This window comes from Vanessa cardui, chromosome 18 (assembly GCF_905220365.1).
Source record: "Vanessa cardui chromosome 18, ilVanCard2.1, whole genome shotgun sequence".
Taxonomy (NCBI): Eukaryota; Metazoa; Arthropoda; class Insecta; order Lepidoptera; family Nymphalidae; genus Vanessa; species Vanessa cardui.
The window spans coordinates 9212838-9237438 of record NC_061140.1 but is presented as its reverse complement, the minus strand read 5'-3'; the positions used below and the strand labels follow the sequence as shown (position 1 = coordinate 9237438).

The following is a 24601-nucleotide window of genomic DNA, read 5'->3' as shown; positions in this document are numbered from 1 at the left end:
CATCCAAATCCGTTCAGCAGTTTATTCGTGAAATAGTAATACTTTATGTAGTGTAGCTACAGCGATGCCGGGTGAATCGCTGGTGTGTACCTGTTATTAAACTTTTAATTTTACTAAGTACCAATATCATCTTCGCCAACTTATAAAATGCCATTCTCTTGCAAATACATAATGAATCGCAGATTATTTATTAAAGCTCTCAACCAATGATATTGACGCAAATATTGTTTATTTGTCTCGATTGGAATAGGTCATACATTAGATTTAATTTTTAGATATTAGAGGTTAAGTTATTAGATTTAAAGACAGACTTATAAGAAAATAAAGATTTCCAGAAAGGGTTACGAGTAGGTATGAGGTTAAATAAATAAAAATGCAATTATTCGATATTTTTTTAATCATAGTTTTCAACATGGTTAATTTGTATTTTGTACCTCGGAAGAAAATCATATTCGCAGGTCTCACTTAAAATTTGTATGTACATATAATACAATTTAAATATAATTAATAATATATTACACAAGTCGAGCATGGTGTCGACCATGCCCGACGTCTACACAGACGTAACATGGATCGCGCGATGTAATAATTCATTTGAGAATATCGACATGAATAAACATTCAAATGTTTAACTTTTATTTTTATCTTATTAATTGTCTGTTTCTGGTTACAAAATTTATCCATATCGCGTCATCCATGCTATCCATGCTATTACATAATGCATTTTGTCTAGCTACCATAGTTTTAAATGTACATCGTACATCCGAAAATTTAAAAGTAACTCTAACATTTTACTACATAAAATTTTGAAAAATTATTGCATTCTCTCTTTATCTACTTATTTACATAATAATAAAACAGTACACGTGAAACATTTCTAATCTATGGTAACGTTTTTTAGAATTAAAAATTTTGGTTAAAATCGTTTTTTTTAATGCTATATTAAAGGATTTTTTAAAAGCAGTAGTGAAAATCTTGTAAAAGCGCTGTGGTAACAATATTACTTGTTAAAGTGTAAGGGTCGAAAATCTAAAGTCATCTCGAAATAGATTTCGAAAAAGTCTAATTTCATTGATTAAAACTCGATTAGAAAGGTTAAGCACCTACCAAAAGTAGCCAATATTCAAAAATCTTACACATCTGTGAAAATAATCGTTTTAAACGTTTGAATCGATTAATATAGTTTATCTGTGTACTCATCTTTGTATTTAAATATATTTAAATAATAATAACGAACCTTCGTATACACGATATTGTATATGAGCAGCTGACGAACTACGAATACATACGTACGTTCGCAATAGTTTATGCACAAAATATTCTAGTACGCAAAATAACAGATAAGTCAAAAATTAATCACATTTGCATTTTTTTTAATCGAGTGATAACTTGTGACGAATGTTGTATTCTACAATTTTGTTAAACTTAATAATTATTATACATAAATATAATGTAATACTTGGTCACTATTAAACTTTAATTTTACGTAAAGTTTGTTTTCTAAAAATGAAATACGATGTTTTGGTCCTTGCTACGATTAAAATCATTTAGAATTAAAGCTTGTATTATGGAAATTAAATATTATAATATTATAGTTACAATTAGCTATATTAAAATTTGAATATTAAGTTTTTTTCATTTAGATAAGTTTTCTTTAACAATTGCTATAATCTATATAAAACTATAATTATACAAGCTATTGCATACAGAGTGATTAAATTCATTAACAGTGTTACCAACTTAGTGGATTCACCACAACTAGTGGATTCTATTTTCCCCTAGAGGGATTTTATAGTGGTTAGTAATTGATTTAAATTGGATTAAAAAGTGTTTTATAATAAAAATACATACAAAATTTTATTATTTTTATATTCTATTTATAGAGTCGACACTAATGATTTTTTTTAATCTTCTGGTAACACTGTTCGATTACGTAGCCGGTAATGTGATGATGTGACAAGAAATAATACAACAGAAGCAATAATGGACGGGTATAACATGCTAAATTATACACCATACGATTTTTAACATAATTAAAGCTTATACAATAATTAGTATGTCCATAATATAATAATTGATTTAATAAATAATATTTGTTAATACTTTTTGCACAATTATTAATAATTATTGTATATAAATAACCCATTTTATGATTATAACATGATGTATATAACGCCACAGGATAATGAAATCCTCTTAAATATAATTGTCATGAACAATAAAGTGGATTGTGGGTCGGGCTATATTTTGACAGGGTTGTTTTTCGATACGTTTAATAAATATATTCAGACAATGTACCAACTAATATAAATGTTTAATAATACTTCGTTAAAAAGCGCTTGATTATAGTTATCCTATAACAAAATATTGTCTGATATTAATGAATATTTACATCAGTTGACTAATTCGTAATTTAAACAATCATGATATTTGGAACAAATTTTAATTTTCTATTTATTTATTCGTTTAACAACGTGTTTTTTGTATTAAATACATTCGTAACATATCAGAGTATCTATTTGGCGCGGAAAATGTTGCCTTACTAAAATATATATGACGTGGCAAACATTATATTATATTGTAAGCGTTACCAAAACGATCCGTTTTTTTTTTTAAATTCAATTGACTTACTATTTATTCGTTATAGTTTTGTTTTATTAGATTGGTATTAAGCATAACTGTTATGTAAACCATAAATCAATGTTTTACAGTTCGAATAAAACATGATGACTGTTTATTTAAAAACATTCTATTTTAACTTAAAACTTAAATTTTAATTACCGGACTAATAATTTCTCTCGTGGTCTCGTTTTGTTATTTCGCAAGTAAAAATGTGCCTTACTTATTTTTAAACATTCTTCGACGTCGTTTCAGTCGGTGGCTTAGGTATATATTATAACGCTATTTACAATAACAAAGTAATATACAATCGTCCAACGCTATTATGTGGAGGTTACTTCTATAATAAATAAAACAGCTAAATATAAATAATGAATCGAATATTTCAAGCGCAAAAGCTAAAAATCTGTTATTAATTTGTTTAAAATTTCATTGAATACGATTTAATTTACCGAACATTATTGCATTTGGAAGTTTCCGGTTATGATCGAGGGATTCGTTATTAATAACAATACCACTAATCTACGATTTAAAATCACAATAAAAACTAACAGTTGTAATATCACCGTTTTCCCGAGCCTGAACACAATATTCGATTTTTGATAGTTCGACACTCACTTGGTGTTTATCGCCGGTCAGTGACGGTCACCGGCTAAATTTGAGGAGCCTCCGGCTCTACAGGTGTAGATCAGCTGGGTTGTTCGTCGCTCTCCCTGTGCACGAGTACTCGGACAACGGTAGGCGGGGCGGAGGGGGGTGGCGCTGCGTCCGGTGAGGCTTCCGTTACGAGAATGCTGACGGCACTACTAGCGTGAGGGGAGGGGGTGCTCGGTCGCGCGGGGGGCTCAACCCGACGCGCCGAGCTACGTCGGGAAGTTAGACGAAGTGAACCTGTAATGCAATTTTCTTGATACTAAGTAATACATTGTCTGTACAGCATTTGCCGTTGAGTAACTCAAGATTTTCAGTATACTTTTTGATCTTAAAAATCAATAATATATTTTTTTGTTACATCGAAGTTAAAGATGAATGAAGCGACACCTTTGCCTATTAAAATTTTAAGAATATAATCTAGAGATATTGACAGAAAGTTTTGTTTGCCACTGTAAAAAAAAATCACAAGAAATACAAGAACCCACATTTTATATAAAAAATAATATATATTTAAACATTGTTTTCAATTAAAATAGACATACTATATATATTGTTAAGGAGAAAACCATAAATGCGATAGCTCCGTAACGTACATTGGGTAGAGTGACAAAAAGTTGGACGACACAAGGGCACCATGCATAATATGTTATTTCAACTGGTATGGAAACCCATGCATATTTTTCAACTATTACATAATTTCTTTAGGTAATATATTTAAATCTGAAGCCTATAGCAACAGGATCAGGAAAAAATTAGCGAACATGCAAAAGCTTTGTAACATATAGTTTTATATAAAAACGAACTTTAATAGAAGGTCTATGAAATATTTTAAGTAGCATTTAGGATAGGGGAAGAATTTTCTTTGGATCGTGAAGGCTTATTTCTTTAATTTTAAGTGATTGCAATTTAATGCTTTTAAAATTTAATACTGGTAATAGTTAACGATAAATGTTAAATGATACAAATTATGGATAATTTATATGTTTTTTTTGTATGATTTTGAAGAGCTTTGTCCTAAGGAATGTAATAAAGCAGTTTATTAAAAGGTTAATTTTAGGTTAAACGATGGTTTCAAAATGATTTTAGCCCGAAACCCTTCACTCTCCATTCTACCTAAAGGAAAAGACACAAAAAGCAAAACATTACATATGAACCTGCTCGTTTCGGGACGGTGTCCATGTCGACTGCGTCCTGATGTCGAAGGAACAGCGGTAACCCGTACGCTGATCTACGCCTAGCTGGTGCTGACTCTGAACCACCAGCCTAGCAGTAACCATATAATATATTTTGACGTATACGCTTCTGTTGTTTGGTGGTATTGTTTTTAAGTCAGACCAATGTGGCATAAATAGAACTAAAAGTGTAGCAAATATCACGACCATCTGAATATTATCTTCAACAGAAGAATTTAGAAAGATTACCATGACTTCTCATTAGACGAGTTAATTTTGTAAATTGCAATGTTATATACAGAATTTGCTCGCAGACAGCAACACCGAATAAAATATTTACTAACGTAAGATTTAATATTATAATCCAAATTGGATTGTGTAAGCCGCTTGATGCTTGACGTAAGTTTTATAATTAATTAGGTGAATATTAATATAACAAATGATACTCAGATATTCAAGGAAATAATTAGGAGAAAAGGTTTAATATTGAATGAATTATACGTAGACAAATGTGTGTGTGTGAACGGCCAATGTATACGAGCGAGAATCAAGCGACGCAGAACGTATTTTAACTAACAACAATATTAACGTCATTTTTAACTAAGAAATTTAAAATTAGCATTAGAAGTTCAATGATCTACATTAAATACCAATAAAATATAAGAGGTCTGTACTAAAACTACCTAACGATGCAGCTGAAATATATGCCTATAAGTATTGGCAACGCGACGCATTCGTAAAGCTATCAAAATCATCAATTTTCAGCGTAATTTCAAAGACGTTTTGTCTAAATACTTTAACGCAATAGTATATTGTACCTGTTCATTTGGTTGTGCGCCCGGTAAGAGTAGAAGCGGCAAATTCAGCCAAGCTCCTCCTATGTCACTTAAGTCAGAAGCATCAGAAGCTCTCGAAGATTTGCGGCTCGAAGCGTGAGATCCTCTCCGTACATGTAATAACGCACTGAGACGACCACCCCAACCATGTCCTGGCGACCATTTTGTGCTTTCTTCTTCTTGTGATGGACTACGATTTTTCCTTCTGCAAAAATATATTAAATTCACTTAATACATTTATGAATATGTCCATACATAGTAGATGTATAACTATATGCACGCAAACAAATAGATTCTGAGGAAGACAGGGTTAGGTATGAAACTGGTACAATTGAATATGAGGTAAATACGAAGCATCTTTTTCGGAAAAAGCCTCCTGTCCTGCATGCAAATTTATCTACGATGTTCTTCTTCAACGAGGACAAGTATCAGATGAATAATTAAATAATTATTATAATTATACAGTTTTCTTATACCCAAGTAAAGTATATGATAACGTTACAAATACATAAAAAGAATTTATTACTTGACATATTCCCTCCACAGCCTCTGTATCGTTCGAGCAGCTTTGTCTTCCCTCTTCCATATTCTAGTCGAAGATACTATTTCTAATTCTTTCCTTGTCGGGAATTGCTTTTTAAACTTAATGTCCATTTGTTCTTGCAATTGCCTGAATGTATCCGTTTCCTCCACATGACCTAATACATGCTTTACTAGTGCATGAAGTATATCCAGGCAGTGAATTTTATTGCCTTTAGCTATAGGTAAGTTGAAACTGACGAGTGCCACTGTGTTTGGTTTAGATATACCTAGCGGAGGATCTAATGAAGCTATGAAGTCAGATAGTTGAGCAAAACTTATAAACTGAGTAGCATGTGGGTCATACCTGAAAATTTAATTTAATTTCAGTATTGAATAAATTGAAAGAAAATTATGTAAGAGTAAATTTAAGTAACAAAGGACTTGGCTTACTTAGACCATCGTATGTAGAACATTTCGAGATCATCTTCAACGATACCAATCTCTTCTTCTTGATGGGCTTGGTTGAAATTCTCAAGAATGATAGCAATGTACATGTTTATGACAATCATGTAACTGATTATGATAAAAGAAGTAAAATATGTAATTGCTAGTAAAGGACTGCCACAATTTCCGTTTGAATGACCATGGTCACCCAACTCGCAATCAGGAGGCTGAATCATTAGGGATTCTAAAACATCATTCCAGCCAGCTGACGTCATAAGGCTGGAAATATATGAATTTGAGTATTAATCAAAGTACAAAAAAAGTTAGTTTAATCTAAATTGAAATCACATAATATTTATGAAAAATAATATTATTAAATAGGAATACTGATGAAGATTAACGAAACTTACCGAAAAAGTAATTGCATACTTCTACCAAATGTTTGAAAATTGACAATATCATCGAGGGCGCCCTGTTCTTTGACGTGTCCGAACACGGACATTCCGATGATGGCATAGATGAAAGTGATCAACGCCAGTAAGGCGCCGATGTTGAACAATGCGGGCAGAGACACCACCAACGCGAACAAGAGCTTCCTTATGCCTTTAGCGGCCTGGAATTATAATAAGATAAGATACTAAATTGCATCTACATCTAGCTTTACCCAATATGTTTTACCAAGAGTATATAAATAATCAATAAAATACATATGTTCTGTTAATGTTCTCGTTAATGTCCTATCAGGATTTGATTTGTATCATATTTTGTTAACTTTTTCCAATGAAAACTGGTCTATACCCAAATGGTATATAATTCATACATACGCATACACATATGCATACACACTCTCGTTGTGTTCCTTCTCAAGTGAGTAAATATAAACTGTTAGAATACAACCAAATGTGATATAGGATAGTAACCATTTTCAGTTACGCGTTCTAACCACTCGACCATCTTGCCCTACCTTCTATTGATATATGTATTAAAATCAAGACTATGAAAAATGTACTTACTTTAATCAGTCTTAAAATTCTTCCTATGCGAAATACTCGAACTACTCGAAGTAGAGTTGGGGATATTGGTAAATCTATCATTATGTCCTCCATAACAATACCTAAGATTGATGCTAAAACTAGCAGGAAGTCGAATACGTTCCATGGTACTGTGAAATAATGGTAACGCAGACCGATAATTTTTACTATTGCCTCTGAAAATAAAATATATATTTTTAAATCTAATATGGGTTTGTATCGCATTAAATACGATTATTCCTAAGGTATTTTATAGTATTAGAACACCACAGAGATTTATTTTTATTTTCAAAAAAATTAACAACGGTTTAACTTAGTTACAAGTTCATGTTAATCCAAGACTTACCCAATCCAAAGACTGTTGTAAAAAACGCGTTACTGACTTCTAATACAAAGAAAACAGAATGTGGTTGGTCGTAATGTTCTATACCCATCGTGAGCATGTTTAGGAATATGAGAACGAAAATAGCTATTTCAAATCTTCTCGAATTTGATAAATCGTAAAACATAGCTAGAAATTGATTTCTTGGCCTTTTAATTACTTTCTGGGGCTTTTTTCTACCTAGTTTTTTCATTGCTGTGTAATAATGCTTTTGGCTTTCTGTCAGAAACATTTCTAATACACCACCTTCATACTGAAAATAATGAATACTAGTTTAAGTAAAAGTGAACGGCAATAATGTCGATTTTTATAGGCACTTTCTCACCTTTTTCTTGAGCATATTAAAATTATCTATGATAACTCCTATAAATAGATTTAAAGTGAAGAATGATCCGCATACAATAAAGATCACAAAATATATGTATGCGTAAAGATTAGCTTCTCTCGATGGCTGTAAATCTACTCCTCTCGCATCTACAGCATCAGCCATAACTTCCATCCAGCCTTCAAACGTCGCTACTTGAAATAAAGCTAAGTACGCTATTCCAACGTGATCGAAAGATATCTTCGAATTTATCCAAGAAAAGTTATTATAGTAGCACTCCCATTTATCATTAATTATCTACAAACAATAATTAAGTATTACACGTACGTGTATACGTACTTTATGTTATAAACACATATGAAACATGGTTAAAACAAAATTTACCTCTAATGGTAATAATTCACCCTCATCATCCACACACTTGAAAAATTTTCCTCCGAAAAATTGTACGCCCATAATAGAAAATATCAACCAAAACACTAAACATACAAGTAACACATTGAATATACTGGGTATTGCATACATGAGAGCGTTCACTACAATCCGCATTCCTTGCCATCGCGATATCGCTCTCAGCGGTCTCAGTGCCCTTAACGTCCTCAAAGACCTCAAGACCTTTAAATTTTCATTTTCTTCTATTAATAAACTAAACACTGACACCTGAAGAGTAAGTTAATTCATTAGAAAATAGAACAGAAACTACAAATTGATATTCGAGTTTAACTTTATTTATATACTTACAAAAACTATAGTAAAATCCAATAACGTCCAAAAACTAGTAAAGTATCTGTAGAATCCCAATGCTATCCATTTAAAAAACATTTCTATGACAAAGATCATGCAGAAGCTGAGATTGGTCCAGTAAAGTATTTTCTTGAGGGGTTTATTCTTTTCAAGGTGTATGTCCTCAAAGCACAGAGTGATACTAGAGGCAAAGATGAGAACTAAAACGAACCACTCGAAAGCTGGGGTGTCAACGTAACGAAGAACAAATGTGCGTACGAACATCCACCTTTGACCTAACTTAGTCCGAATACACGCATCCCAGCAAGAACATCTAAAAATTAAAAATATTATTTATAATTTCAATAATTTGTCAGATACAAAATAAGTTTACAAAGGATAAAAAGTACTCACTGCTTGTAACATTGTCGAGGAAAACAATCTTGTGGTACCTTTGGCTCTTTTCTTTTACCGAATCCGGGAAATTTTCCCATAGGATCCATATATTGTCCTTTAGAATTCTTCCTGCCACCAACAGTTAGTTCATCCACGTAAGAAACTAATGTTTGCCAAGGATGTTTCATGTCATCTTCACCAGGTCTAGTAATTGAATCTTTCAGATGCCTTAGTTCGTCTATTTCTTGTCGTCTATATTTTTCTGGTGTCGTTTTACTCGAGATTTGAGCCATTTCATAATGTTCATTTTCATCTAAAATTGCAATGCAAAATAGTGAGTTCAATTAAGATAATATATTTTTTTATATTGTAAGAATGCCTTACCTCTTGAATCTGAGGGTTGTGTGTGATATCCCGAAGACATCTGATTTAGTAATTTCTGAGCAGCAATCTGATCTGTACTTATAGTTTCATCAAGATTTTCTTTCGAATCTTCTCTTATGCTTGTTATTTTATGTTCGGCTGCCAAATCTCGTACGTCTTTCAGAGTCTCTTGACTACCGTGGTTGAAATTATTTCCCGCTTGATATATTGGTGGATATGCAAAATCGGAACCTACAGATATGGGCCTAAAAATATGTTTAATTTATTGATTTTGAATAAAAACATAAGAAAAATAGGTTGAATGGTTATTATTATTTACCTATTTAAAGCTTCTTGATAACTGTGACTATAAATATTGTCATGGGGGAATAATATAGTTTCCTGTACAGAAGCCGAGAACCTTTGTTCGCTAGGAATTGACGTATTTTTATCTTTCATCGTACGATGTTGTAACATAAATTCGTTAACTAGCTCTTCTAATTTAGATTTTTTTTCAGTCTCTTTACTTCTAGATATAAGGAAACCCTTTTTTCTTACTATTGAACGTATTCTATCAAAACTCTTAGCTAATTTTGAATCCTCTCCCACTTCCTGAAATATACAATTATTTTTTACATTTTACGTATATTATTATAATATTCATTGTTGAAGTATCGTATACATTAAGATTGGGAAGTTCTACACATACCTCTTTTTTATTTTTAAGTTCTTCACTGTTAAAGCTATTAAGCAACAAGGCAAGAAAGAGATTGAGCACCATAAAATTGCCCATAACGAGAGCAGGTAGAAATATGAAGAAGCAACTCTCCGCTCCACTCGCCTGTTCCGCGCGCATGCAGTCCCATAGTGGTTCGATCCACTCGCCACATAATATGCGAAAGATCATCATGAACGAGTGAAAGAAGTCGTTGAAGTTCCATCTGATTAAAAAACAACAGTCGTCAAAAAGTTTGGTTAAATTATTTAAAATTTTTGTTTATTTTTTCTATCATCAATTTAAATATTATTATTATGAAAAAATCAGGAGTAAAAATGTTTAAAAGTATATCAACAAAATACATTACCTGGGTACAGGATCCGGATCGAACTTTTCCGGTGTGTAAGATTTAGAGAACAATTGCATTCCGATAACAGCAAATATGTAAATAACTATAACTAACACGAACGTCAAGTTACCGAGAGCACCTATTGTCGATATTATAATACTCAACAAAACTTTCATTGTAGTCCATGACTGAGCTAACTTTAACACTCGCAACTGTAAACAAATAGCAATAATATTAGCATTGTTATAAAATGCCAACACAGATAAATAAGAACACAGCTCAAAAATTAAGAAGAAAGAAATTTAAGAAGTAGCATAAGAAACATGCCGTTAACTGACTCTGATCGATTCTCAACTTTTGATGAAATACTAATAAGAAAAAAATCTCTATCCACATATGAACGCGGGTTCTCGATTAGTTTTGGAAAGATTTGATGGTATTATCATCAATAAGTTTCATAGGTTTACATTTATACCGCGTTTTTCGTTTCATAGCTCATAATTGAGTTAAGGTAGATATACCACGGCGTTATAGATATATCACGGCACATTACTTCAGTACTAACGAATTACTTAGCAAGAATACTAGATATTGGAATAACAACTTACCAATCGCAGACCTCTTAACACAGATAGGCCATCTACTAGCTCAAATATTAGGTCCAAAAGGCTAGCGGATACGATAATTAAATCAAATATATTCCATCCGCATGCAAAGTAGTCTTTGCTCATCGCCATCACTTTCATGATACATTCTAACGTGAAAATAGACGTGAAAACCTGAAAATCAAAAACCGAAATGAATATTCTTTTCATAGCAAAACTCAAGCAGCGTTAGTAATGAAAATTAAATACCTTGTTTCCTATATCTAAAGCCTGCCGGACATTTTCACTCATACCATGATGTTCCAAGGCCAGGAAAAGGGTATTTAGAACTATACAAGTCGTTATGAACAGTTCAAATAAGGGATCTTTCACGATACCATATAAACAATTCTGAAATTGTAGCCAACCTTCGTAGTCTATACAACAAGTAACGCAGCATTCGCAATTTCTGTCCACAAGTTCATCTGTGATTAAATTAAAGAAGTCAATAGAGTTAACGACACTTTAGTCATATAAGCAAACACACACACACGCATACACACACACACTTTGTAACAAAATCAGAAAAGATGAACAGAACAATAGTAGCGGAAGAGCAAAAGCACAAAGAAGCTTATATTAGGATTATCAATATCGATGCGAAGCTTTCGTTTGCAAAATATTTAAGTGTAGGTTATAATTGTTGAAAAAAGTCATGCACTGTAAGCGGATACGGGGGCTGAAGAGAAAATCGCAGGAAAGTTACGATACTAAATTTTGAATAACTAACGTCGTTTTAACACTGATTTACAAGATCCCATTCGAATCGCATAAAAGTTTAATAATAAAATGTATGTATTTATTGAAATTTAGTTTCAGAGCATACAAGTGATGATCCTGAAATGGACTTCAATGCGATTCTAAAGACGCAGTCGACATAAAAATCAACCAATCGCATCGAATCACCCTGCAGTCTTCCCAAAAGGAACAGGGGTGGACTGGGGGGCAGAAGCGTTGGCGTCTGTGTTTTACTAACCTGTGAAGTAAGTGCAATTTTGCTCGTAATTGCCCATATGAGATTTGTGCGTGGCTGCCAATAAACTGAGCTCATTAATTTTCGTCGTCTCCGCTTGGGGGAGGTCGGGCGCGCGCTTGTATGGCCAGTCCGCCCCTGACGATATTAATGAGGGTAGAAGCGAAATTGCAACAGTGTCGTATAAAAGTGTCCAATGGGGTCTAGCCCATTGAAACGTGAAGCTAATTGTGAATAGTACCAGCCACTAGGCAACCATTAATCGTTTCTATAGCGTTTATAAATCTAACTAGATATCCTGTAGGTACTGTTTCGTCCTTTTGAAGTTGTTAAGAAGTCCAAAAATAAAAAATAAAACAGGAATTATTATTACAGGTTACGAATATTTCATAATACAACGATGTATTGAAAAATATTTGTTATTAAGATTATTATGAAATATTCGTAAATTTCATCTATTTTCTTTATTGTAAATAACTATAAGTATTTTTTTTTTATAAATTATCTAGCGTAAATATTTTATTAGCAAATAAATTCTACTGTATTAATAGCTTCGCATACGTTTATTATTAAATATTTGAAGTTGTGTCATCTTATAAACAGCGAAGCTACTAAGTCTGCCTCTTGAGTTTGGATTATAATTGGTGCAATATACAGATTATCCAAATTCAAATGGCTTAAGTATATTTTGTTAATAAGAACAAGAAGACTAAAAATCTTACACAGTGCTTCTGATATCCAAAGAAACTATCATCTGACTGTAAATGCAAATTGAAATAGAGTGACTAGTTAGACTTTGATCAGATAAATACTAAATGAAAATATAAGTAACACTACGTTACATTATTTTTTAAGGTTAGAAATATATAATAGAGGAAGAGGTAAGATAAGTTACTCTGCAAAATATGCAAGCGTTCAGTCGTAAGAATATATTTAGATTTAATCATGTGTAAGAGTAGAAAAATGATCTCAGTAACATGCAATCGATTAGCAAATATCATTGTATAGGACGATCAATTAAAATTCTATACTACATAAGAAATATAATACGATATATTAAATTTCTTCAAATATAATATCCAAAGCAGAAGGTTTGATATATTGGTTGCATCTCAGTGTTATTGGTCTTGTGCTTTCCAGTGTTGAAGCCGTGCCAATCAGAGTACTATAATGCTACCAAATTAAATTAAAAGATATTTCGTTACTTTATTTTTGATAGCATTATACCAGATAGTTATAAGCTGTGCGAATAAAAAATGTTTAAATTTTACCTAGAACTACAATTTGATTTAGGTAATCCGGATTTAATGGATATCTTTCTTGAATGCTTCCCTTTTCGCACTTTTTCGTTTGTTCCACTTGTATTTCTGTCTTAGAACCATTCTTCGGTTTCGAACCATTCTCCTGTTTTTTATTCTCCTGTAAATAGCGTCAAATATAGTGTTATATTGATTTATTTGTTATGGGTAGAATTATTAATTAACTTTCGAACAAAAGAAGTTCTGATAATCAAACAATTTTACTTGGTGGTTTAAGACACATGAAAGAACTTCGTTCCAAAAAGTTCATTCTTGCTATTTAATTATAGTTTAATGGTTTTATGTACAATACCAATGATTGGATACAAAAATAATAATAACACAATATCAAGCAGTTTAATATCATGCTAATCGATGAAGGTAGACTCAGTACCTTTTTTTCTTTATTTAATGGACTATTGATAAATCATTTTACTATATCACATAAAATTGAAATTGTGTTAATTATTTTTTACTACGATTATCGTGAGGTCTTTTACACAGATAAATAAACGCTGTTTTATAAATAACTAGCGACCCAAGCCGGCTTCGCGCGGGTACAAGGCTGATACTGAATATACAACAGATTTTTACTTGTTTCTTTATTATATCGTCCATGAATTAAAACCTTCCTCCCGAATCACTCTATCTATTGAAAAAAACAGCTTCAAAATCCGTTGTGTTATTTTAAACGATCTAAGCATACGTCTGACTGACAACGGTAAGCGAATTTGTTTTTTACTATGTAATGATGATAATTTTAATGATATATACTTGTTTTAGTGTTGAAACTTACTTGTTTAAGTGATAAGGTAGTAGGTGGATGCGGTGGTGGTAAGAGGTGCCTCCGATGCGGGTGTGGTGCCTGGTCGTCTGACGTGTGTTCACCATCATCGTGGTCGTCAACAACACCAGAGTCATCTAAGGAAGACTCTCGATTGTTGCTGTGATCACTAAGTTGCCGACCGGCGACACTCAGAGCGCCTCGACCTTGAGAAAATGTATTTTTGTCGTATCTTTTTACTTTATATTAATATTAATTAAAAATAAAATATGTACCTTTGAATATTTATTTATTTTATTTTTTACAACACATTTAAAAAATACAGTAGAAGAAAGAAACTCATATAGGTATAGATGAGCCCGGAAAGCGTTTTGACCAGTCGTGTAATAGGCTCATAAGCAGTGTTTTAAAGGTAAGTTTTGTATAGTTTTTCCGAACTCTTACATCGGAAACTATTTTTTATGTACGAAAGTAATTTGACAGAAATACATTAGAAATATCTCTGAAATAAACATTTTCAAAGGTTTGAGGCTGATATAATAGAACTTGACTTACCCAAAGCATTATCGGGGTGTAGAGTATGTGAAGGCGGGGCAACGGGCGCAGGCGCAGGTAAAGGGGGCGGCGATCCGCTCGGTGTCACTGACCGTGACCTCGACCGCGATCGTGACCTGAAAAAAATATCATTTTTTTTTTATTTCTATTCCAATATTATTTTTCCGCTTATATTCCAAACGTTGAATTCATTATACAATTAAAAATAATACAGTAATATTTTCTAATTAAATGTTTGTTATTATTTATCGATGATGATGAGCCGAGATGGCCCAGTGGTTAGAACACGTGCATCTTAACCGATGATTTCGGGTTCAAGCCCAGGCAAGCACCACCATATATATATGTGCTTAATTTTTGTTTATACTTCATCTCGCGCTCGGCAGTGAAAGAAAACATCGTGTGGAAACCTGCATGTGTCTCATTTCATTGAAATTCTGCCACATGTGCATTTCACCAACCTGCATTGGAACAGCGTGGTGGAATATGATCCAAGCCCTCTCCTTTATGGGTGAGGAGGCCATTAACCAGTAGTGGGAAATTTACAGGCTGTTACTTTACTTTACTTTACTATTATTTATATTCAAGTTTTGTACTAATTTAATCTCCTATATAATAGATTAATACAGTAATTTGGATAAAAATACAATTTTATTAAGATTTAAGCCTTAATATTTAGCCTTTTCGCAAGATGTTAGTAACTTAAGAAACTAAGAGCCTTAAGGTATATATAAGTTTCGACAAGAAGCTAAATATTATTGTTTCATCAAACTTTGTTGCTTCTAACGCCTTACATTAATTTTACAAGCACTTTACGACGCAAAACACTTTCACACGAACTAGGGAACATTTACCGTAATCTTCATAACATTCATGAACATGTGTTTACAAAAACCGCGCTATATTTTAAACAAATTTAAGAGTTACCAAGCTGTTTTATACAGTCAAAGTTTGTAAGACTACGAGCTAAGTGTTATATAGTTAGTTATCTAATTTATTCGATAACTTTATCAATTAACGTCGTAATAAAATTGCTGTAGAGAATTTAATCGGGTCAATAGAAATATTTTAAGTATGTTTTTGGGGCTTATTATAGAGATGTATTTTTGTCTTTTATTCGTGGGTTCTATACAGTGGCGTAGCCATACCAGAGCAAGATGGTGCGGTGTACCAGATAACCCCCTTAGGTGACGGGGGTATTTGTTATATTAAAAAAAAAAGCCATGATTCCGATTTTTTTTTTCGATGCAACGCCACCCCGGATCTTTTACCCGCACAACTACTCCACTGGTTCTATTACCGCATTGCGAATTATTTATATTATGTGATTATAAGCCAGAATCGTAAAATCGTTAATGAGACTTATGTACTGTTATTTTAAGTTATAATATAATTAAATTATATAAATAAATGCTTTTTTTTTTGCTTTTAAATGGATAAAATTTAGTATTTACATATATCTAGGTAGGTAATAATATATCGAGCTTTATATTTCAAATTATTGTAACTACCTTTGCTGCTATTTATTGTATTATTAGTATAATAGTTCCAAATATGTGCAAAATCCGATTAATAGGTTGATCAAAACAGGCTTAATATGAAATCAATGTGATATTGTTAGTATTTGTAAGTGACATGTATTATAACAATGTCACATTGGTTTAGCATTAAACAGTAGTTACTATCGTACTAACTAATTTAAGATTACATTACGTAAATAAGTATTTCGAATCGAGATGGTTTAGCAGTAAGAACACGTTATTTGAAATCGAATATTGTAGCTTTAATTTGATGACAACTGATTTTTCAGGCACTTAAATTTCGGTTAAAAAATTGTGAGGGAACTTTGTTTGTGTTGAATGAAAATCTGCCACATGTATCCAAGTTATTCATTCCTAACATTGTCCGAAAAATTTAATTTTGGCCCAGCTGTGGGTCAGTACGCTGTTACTTGCATTAATTTCGAAACTATTCCAGTAATTTTCTTGTCCTAAGATTGTTCTCTTACAGCTTATATAAAAATTGCTTGTATTACCACGAAACTTGTTACACAAAACACGGCCATCGCTTGCTATGCTAAATTGTCGCCTTCGTAAACACTATTATCATGCAAATTCCCTAAGTGTTGACTCCACTTTGTATAATTAGGTTGGGTGAAGTTAGTCCAAATTCATAACTATCATGTGAGCTCAGTAGGCCCATTTGATTAAGATGTGATAAGACGTTCTTTATTCAATTGTTTATGGAAATATAAGCAATAAATAGTTTCTATATAAATATTTATATTCTATATTCTATTTCACAAATATTGTTACAAAAACGTTATATCTTAGTCATAATTTGATATACACAGTATCATCATCATAATACGTTCAAAGATACATCTAGGGAGGGAGTAAGGCAATTCACTAGAAGGCTGAAGGCCTCGAAGATTGCTTTAGTGATTTGGTGAAACAGTGATGACTCGTTTTGCGTGCTTGAGCGCAATTATGGTAAAGCATTACTATAATAAATGTATCGAGCTAGCCCCACCGTAACCCTGAAGGTCCTATAACACTTGGGGTCCATTACAGACTTTCCATATGCAATTATACTGTAAGATACACGTATAAACTATTAGGCGAAGTCCTTTAAATTTTATCACTTTAACTTCTGAATCATGAAACTGTGTGCCAATATTTCACGTCAGACTGAAAGGGGTTTGAAATTCGTTTATTGTCATTGACTTTCAAATAAATGTCACAAACACATGTTCAAGTTAGCCCAACGTATGTAAGCGATATTCGATGTTAATATAATCTGCTCCGTCCGAATTGGGTCCGATCAATCGTTATTATCGAAGGATCTGTCTGTTAGCACGAATCTTTAGAATTCTGATTGGACGGGTCGTATTCTGAATTCAAAGGACTCTCTGGGAAAATCGTTGATTGACTGACGATTTACGAGAGGCAAAGTGTAACAACAATAGACGAGAAAATTAATGTAAAATTTAATAAAAAAATTGTTTTGATTAAGTAATATTTGGGAGTATAGAAATAATTATTTTTATTGAATTTCTATTCTGACTTATTACAAAACTGTAGTACTAAGTAGATAATTTAAATATTAAATTAATCAACTAAGCAAGAATTCTATTTTCATCGTTTTATGTTTTGAATAAAACCATCCGGAAAATCCTTTATCTGTACTAATTTTTTTCTAAGGGCGACAGTAATTCTTTGTGTATATCTGTTACGCAACTACTGTTAAACCATGAGTCAATTTTAATAAAAAAATGGTATGAAACAAGTTTGAGACTAATATACATGCTATTTTAGGCTTGTATGCAAGTTCTTAAAGCATCAGAAACTGAATTCCACGTGGGAAAAGCCTCGGATGTGTTAGTATTAAATCTAAATACTGTATGAGTCTAAAAGAGGCACAAGATCTTTTACGATGCTATTAAACTTGAAAATATGAGCACTTAAAGCAAAGATGAAATCAATACCACCGAATCGGAACGCACACAAATAACGCTTGTGAAATGAAATAAATTATTGTCATCATATTTAATACTAAAAAATTAACAACATTAAATGCATAAATACATATATACAAATATGAACTAAAACTAGTTACTGTATAAATCTTGACCGCGTGTCATCATAGTTTATAAATGTTAGAATATCTGACACGAGTATCAAAATAGGGTATAACTGTGATTTGGTTATCACATTTCAAGAATGAAATATCTCATTTGTGAAAAGTGAGTTCTTAAAATTGACTGTAGAATAAAATGTACGCAATTTTCGAATGATAATAAACGTCAGACGATTATTACTCTGGGATTCCGGATGTTCTTGCCTCAATCGAATACACTTTTTGAATTTTGATCGCGGTGTTCTCCATTGTTACTTGATATCGGTTCCCTCTTTAAACAAGAAAAAATCAATACAGTTACAATAAAACGGAGCACAATCATTTTTAAAAAGGAAATTAGTGAATTAAATTGTACTTTTTTTACATTTTTTTATGGTGTAAGTTGGCGGACGAGCATATGGGCCACCTGATAGTAAGTGGTCACCATCACCCATAAACAAGGACGCTGTAAGAAATATTAACTATTCCTTACATTGTCAATTTGCCACCAACCTTGGGAACTAAGATGTTATGTCCCTTGTGCCTGTAGTTACACTGGCTCACTCACCTTTCAAACCGAAACACAAGAAGACTGAGTACTGTTATTTGGCGGTAGAATAACTAGTCAATTCCAGTACAGAGACAGCTCTATCTCCGTCTCTTATAATCTGGGATAGCTGTTTCAGATCCGAATCCGACACGATTTGAAAAAGTTTAAGCTACTAAGTCTTTACGTACTACCTGAGGCACGATAGCCTACCAACTTTCAGGCTGAGATTCCTTGACGAAGATACCCAATATTTTTGTTATTTGTCAATGTGAGTATAAATCGAAGACCTCGGGAAATGCTGCCTTTTGAACTGATTAGATTGACGTAGATTACACCAATGATTTAGAAGTAAGTAAAGAAGTAACAGCCTGTAAATTTCCCACTGCTGGGATAAGGCCTCCTCTTCTATTAAGGAGAGGGTTTGGAACATATTCCACCACGCTGTTCTAATGCGGGTTGGTGGAATGCACATGTGGCAGAATTTCGATGAAATTAGACACATGCAGGTTTCATCACGATGTTTTCTTTCACCGCCTAGCTTGAGATGAATTATAAACACAAATTAAGCACATATATATAGTGGTGCTTGCCCGGATTTGAACCCGCTTTCATCGATTAAGATGCACGCGTTCTAACCACTGGGCCATCTCAGCTCACCATTATTTTGGTTTGTGGGTGGTGGATGGTGGGTGCATCTTAACCAATGATTTATGAGTTTAATTTCAAAGCTAAATAATATATATTTAGACAAAATAATACAAATATTTAAAAGTGCTTGACATGATACCTTAACACCTTTTATTCAAGTCAGTGGCTACTAATGGCATATAGAAGAATCTAGGTCATCCGGGTGTGTTGACACTCTGAACATTTTATCGACATTTCACTTCGTATCATAAAAATCTAGTAGCATAAAGTTAAGATTAGTTTACAGACACAAATTCATAGACAATTTTAACAAATTTCCTGACCGATTCGCAGATTGACACAATAGTTAAGTGAAAGTTCGACGACCTCCGTGGTCGAATGATACGCCACTCCGAGGTCCTGGGTTCGATTCCCGGCTGAGTCGATGTAGATTATCATTATTTTTCTATGATGTCTTGGGTCTGGGTGTTTGTGGTACCGTCGTTACTTCTGATTTTCCATAACACAAGTGCTTTAGCTACTTACATTGGGATCAGAGTAATGTATGTGATGTTGTCTCATATAATTTTTATTTTTTTTAGTTAAACAATAAGCAAAAATCATAGAAGGGAATCATCGAAAGGAAAGGAAAAATGATTTATTGTTATAACTGTACAAATTAATCGAATGTCTTAGTACTCGTAGGCGCTTCTTTTTATGTTCATAGTTATTTATAATCAAAATAGGTCTTCGATAATATGCGAAAGTGTGACATACTTCGGTATTTAAAAAATAAAAGTCACATATAGCTTAAAATACAGAATAATATTATAAGATTAGCTAATTTCAAAAATAAATTGTCACTTATTTTTTTTGTTTAAATAAAATATAGATATATGTTATTCTAACGTAAATCCAAGAAAGATTTTTTAAAAATATGCGGCAGTATATCCTTCAGTTACGTAGTTGAAATTAAAAAAGTACTTGAAATCGAGTTAAAATTGAAAAAGTTTACTGCACTCCGTTGGAGTTCGATGCGAAACTAATGTTTTTTTTTAACTTTTATCAAATTACAAGGAAACGTCCAGATTAAAGGACTTTTTGTTTTCTTATTTTATTTATATCTGGATTTTTCAAGACGATTAGGAACAACAGTATGTTGTCACTTGTAAATCTTTACATAGTATAAAACAAAGTCGTTAACCGCTGTCTGTCATTGTGTACGATTCGATTTTTAAAAGGACATAACGTAGACACTGATTATTTTACAGTCTAAAAGGATGTCATAAATATATTTTTGCTTATATATGACTGAGCGTTGCACACCTTAAAAAGGTCTTCAAAAAAGTCCGCGACGGTATATGTCTCTCTCTTAGGGATAACCATTTTTATCCTTCACGAGAAATAATGGTTTTTTTTCGAAGGGATAAGCAATACAGCTTTAACCCTTATCTAATTACCTTAAATACATAGTATTTAATATAGATCAATTAGGGCCTTTATAGCCTGTAATTGAAATGAATATTTTCGAAGATTATTACACATTTAAAATACAGGGACATAGTTTGTACTGTCTAATGAAAAAAAACCTTTGAACTTTAAGACATTCTGAAGTATGTTTAGTACAAGTATACCAGCCGCGTGAAGCCGCAGCTCGTCGCTAATATCAAATAGAGTATAATTATATATACACCGTTAATAATTTTAAATATGTATTCCACATAAAAATAATCTGAATTATATATATTTTTTTATTTCATTAATTTATCTATCATAAGGTAAAATTGACGGATACTAGTGTACTTGGTAGGACTCGTTGGAATCATGTCAGGGTAAATACCATCAATAATATATTTTACAGTTAAACAACTATTCTTAGTGTTCCTGTATTTCCGTTTAAAGGGTTAGGTTAGAGAGATAATATTACTACAGATACATACGGAAATAACATCTTTGATGCCAAGGTTAGGCGATATTGTTAACCACTTCCCATCAGATCCTCTTTCAATAAAATTTAGTTCAATAACTGTTTTTGCTACCTTAACTTTTGATTTAGAGAAATGTGTTAAAAAATAATACATGTCTTAATATCGATATGTTCCAAGGTTAAAACAGTTTACGGCACACGGCGGTCCTGATGTGGCGTCGTTACCGGAATCCATAAATATTTACAATTCTGGTATACATTTGAGGGCCACTTAAGAGTTTCATAAAAAAACGGATCCACATAAAGTTTAATTCTGTTGTTCATAAATGTGCTTTATGTTTATTTTATAATTATTATTTTTTTAAATCAAGATAAGCCTTAACGTAAAATCGGTCAAGGAAGACATCGTGTTTAATATTTTGGTACATAAAATTCAAGAGTTACGTCTTAATATGAAAATGGATTTGAACAGCATTAGCTAGCTTAGATATTTTTGACAAGACGTCACTTTCCGAAAATTAATAATCGAACACTATAAAGAGTGATAATAGCTAAGATTTTTTTTATTAGTTTCATATTCATATAGAATATTTCGCATTTATGATGTTGAAGGTTTAGGAGTTGTTTCAGCCAATCCTAGAATCAAGTAATGCTTAACAAAAAATGCATCGTCATCGGATTGAATCATCATGTAAAATTTCAACTCATTTTTTTGAACAAAATGCTTCTGCGTGGCTTACAGTGGAGTGAAATATCAAAAGTCGTCACGTAAAGGAAAATCGTTAGGGCAACTTTTGACGATCTTTCCCTCTCTCAATTCAACTTAATTTTTTGTTATTGTTTTAATCCACGCGGGAACGTTATAACGATTTTGTCATTTATAAAAGATGTTATTTTTTTAATTGTGTCTGTTATTTAACCATAATATATAGCGAACACACTTCGTTCCTACCGATTAACCCACGATACCTCTCGTTCATTTTTAGCAATTTATTATCTACTAGCTATAACCCGCCCGCTTCGCTGGGCATTAGTCGTAGAAAAATATTTTTTTAATTTTTCATTTTGTAATTAATTACCGATACAATGTACAAATAATCAAGAAATATGCGAGATCTAATCAAATACTTAAAATTATTTCATTTAATATTCGTCAATAATGTTCTCGATAGGCTGCAGATTGGTCATAACACCCATAAACTTATTTATCTTCTTTTTTTTGAATCCGGAAACAGATATGATTTATGAGAATGTTTTTGTTGGTGTAATCTCGATGTAAAGTTGGTACGATGAAAATTTTAATTAAATTTCTATAGTCTAGAAAAGTTTGTGTCACACCAAAAACGGTCCTCTATTATCCGGTTCTATCAAATATCGATGATATAACATTTACAACCTTGTCATCTGTATGTATCTCGTAAATAAATGTACCCTTTGGCTCGAAGTTTTGATTGGTTGCATCGAATGTAGCTTAATCCTTCGTTCGCGACCATAGCGTACATGTCAACAATGAATTGTCGAAACAGTTGACGATACTTCAGAATATGGTTAGATTGATTATCTCTAATTATACGATACGCATCAAAATCAAACTCTTCGATGTCACAGAGCCAGTCGTGAGATTATTTTGATACAGTCCGAGATGATATCCATCTTCTGCTCGCATAATCATAATTGGATAATCGTAATAATTGTCATACGATTGATATTTTTCAGCGACACCTTGATTGTTTTTGTGTCGCTTAGTGATAACAATACCTCGTTTTGTAATTTCTGTACCGACAATTACAGCTGTGACTTCAGGAGCTATGGAAGCTTTTAATACGCCTTCTATGCTCTTCGTTCTATCTGCATTGATAATTACTTTGAATCATTTGTTGTTTCACTATCTAGAGAAGTTTTAGGTATAATCCTAAATTTAGCGATGATTTCTCGATTAGTTGTGGTACTGAACATGCATCAAAGATCAATCTTTTTCTACGTTGTCCGTGAAATAAATGTCCAGAAATTGGGGATTTTATTTAGATACTGGAAGAAGTGAACCAATCATATGATACACTTTAAACGTAGACGCGAAATGATTGTATTGTTACTTCAAAACAATATTCAATACAATATTTGTTACTCCAAAAGATGTCATTTAAATGCATGAATTGTTATTTCTAATATACTGAAAGAAATATTTAGACTCCTTAATAGTTCCCGTAACGTAGGTAAGAAGAGGTTCTGGTGGTTCAACCAGTTGTGGTAAATACATTTTACCAGTGGAGTAGCATATACCAGCAGTTTATTTAGTGTGACAATATGGGCATACTATATTCATTGAACCAATGATCACATCGGGATTCATCTTGTTATCATAACCTATATAGTAATTGAAGGCTGATTTATTGAGATTGGTTCTAGTTCTTGACTTAGTATTTTTCAATCATCAATCATTCATCATCCAGTAATTGGGCTTGTCAGGTTTAATAGTATCTCTAGATAATCATGCTTGTTCGAAGATCTGGAACTTGATCATTTCGTTGACTAACTGTTTTGGCATCTCTTAAAGTAGAAATTCGGATTCTATTTGTTTCTAAACGTAATTCTTGTTGGTGTGTTGTGTCCGTAGCTCTTTTGGATGACGTTACGCATATATTGTTGATATTCCGATCTTTTGTTTCTTCAATGGCATGGCGGTTTCTATTTATATAAATAAATTGTTTTTTTTTTTTGGTTATATGTCTTACGTTTACATTTTATACTAAAAATTCATTGTTATTGGAGTTATGAGTATACTTACCGATTATGATTATTGTTTACTTTCTTATAATCAAAACAGCTAATCACTTCTTCTCATATATGTAATTTTATTCATTTATGTATTTATCTCATTTTAAAATGACAATTATTATTGTTGTGATTATTTTATGTTTATTGGCATATGACGGAAATTAAGTTAGTTGTTATGCTTTTTGAATAGATTTTCATTTTTTATTTTATATTTTATAATTATCGGTTGATCGGAATATAAATGTATCGTGATACACGTAAGGGCCATCTGTTGGTTATTTTTAATGATACGGATGAAATAATTATTTTCTCCATA

General features: G+C 32.3%; 1 protein-coding gene across 2 annotated transcripts in view; it reads right to left on the bottom strand.

Moving 5' to 3' along the window:
• Positions 1–385: 385 nt before the first annotated feature.
• LOC124537474 (sodium channel protein 60E) overlaps positions 386–24601 on the bottom strand; it is a 201646-nt gene continuing 177430 nt past the window's right edge. The window contains exons 9-30 of one of the 2 annotated variants that reach the window (XM_047114336.1): positions 14789–14904; positions 14246–14439; positions 13423–13570; positions 12155–12289; positions 11389–11603; positions 11143–11313; positions 10553–10746; positions 10177–10408; positions 9808–10079; positions 9489–9733; positions 9123–9417; positions 8727–9042; positions 8370–8645; positions 7986–8282; positions 7625–7913; positions 7261–7454; positions 6658–6860; positions 6254–6526; positions 5808–6167; positions 5264–5486; positions 4428–4536; positions 386–3510 (exon numbers count right to left, since the gene is read on the bottom strand). In XM_047114336.1, the coding sequence (XP_046970292.1) occupies positions 3308–3510; positions 4428–4536; positions 5264–5486; positions 5808–6167; positions 6254–6526; positions 6658–6860; positions 7261–7454; positions 7625–7913; positions 7986–8282; positions 8370–8645; positions 8727–9042; positions 9123–9417; positions 9489–9733; positions 9808–10079; positions 10177–10408; positions 10553–10746; positions 11143–11313; positions 11389–11603; positions 12155–12289; positions 13423–13570; positions 14246–14439; positions 14789–14904 (4960 nt within the window). In that variant the 3' untranslated portion in view covers positions 386–3307. The remainder of the gene's footprint in view (positions 3511–4427; positions 4537–5263; positions 5487–5807; positions 6168–6253; positions 6527–6657; positions 6861–7260; positions 7455–7624; positions 7914–7985; positions 8283–8369; positions 8646–8726; positions 9043–9122; positions 9418–9488; positions 9734–9807; positions 10080–10176; positions 10409–10552; positions 10747–11142; positions 11314–11388; positions 11604–12154; positions 12290–13422; positions 13571–14245; positions 14440–14788; positions 14905–24601) is intronic. The other variant, XM_047114337.1, reaches the window with a different exon arrangement.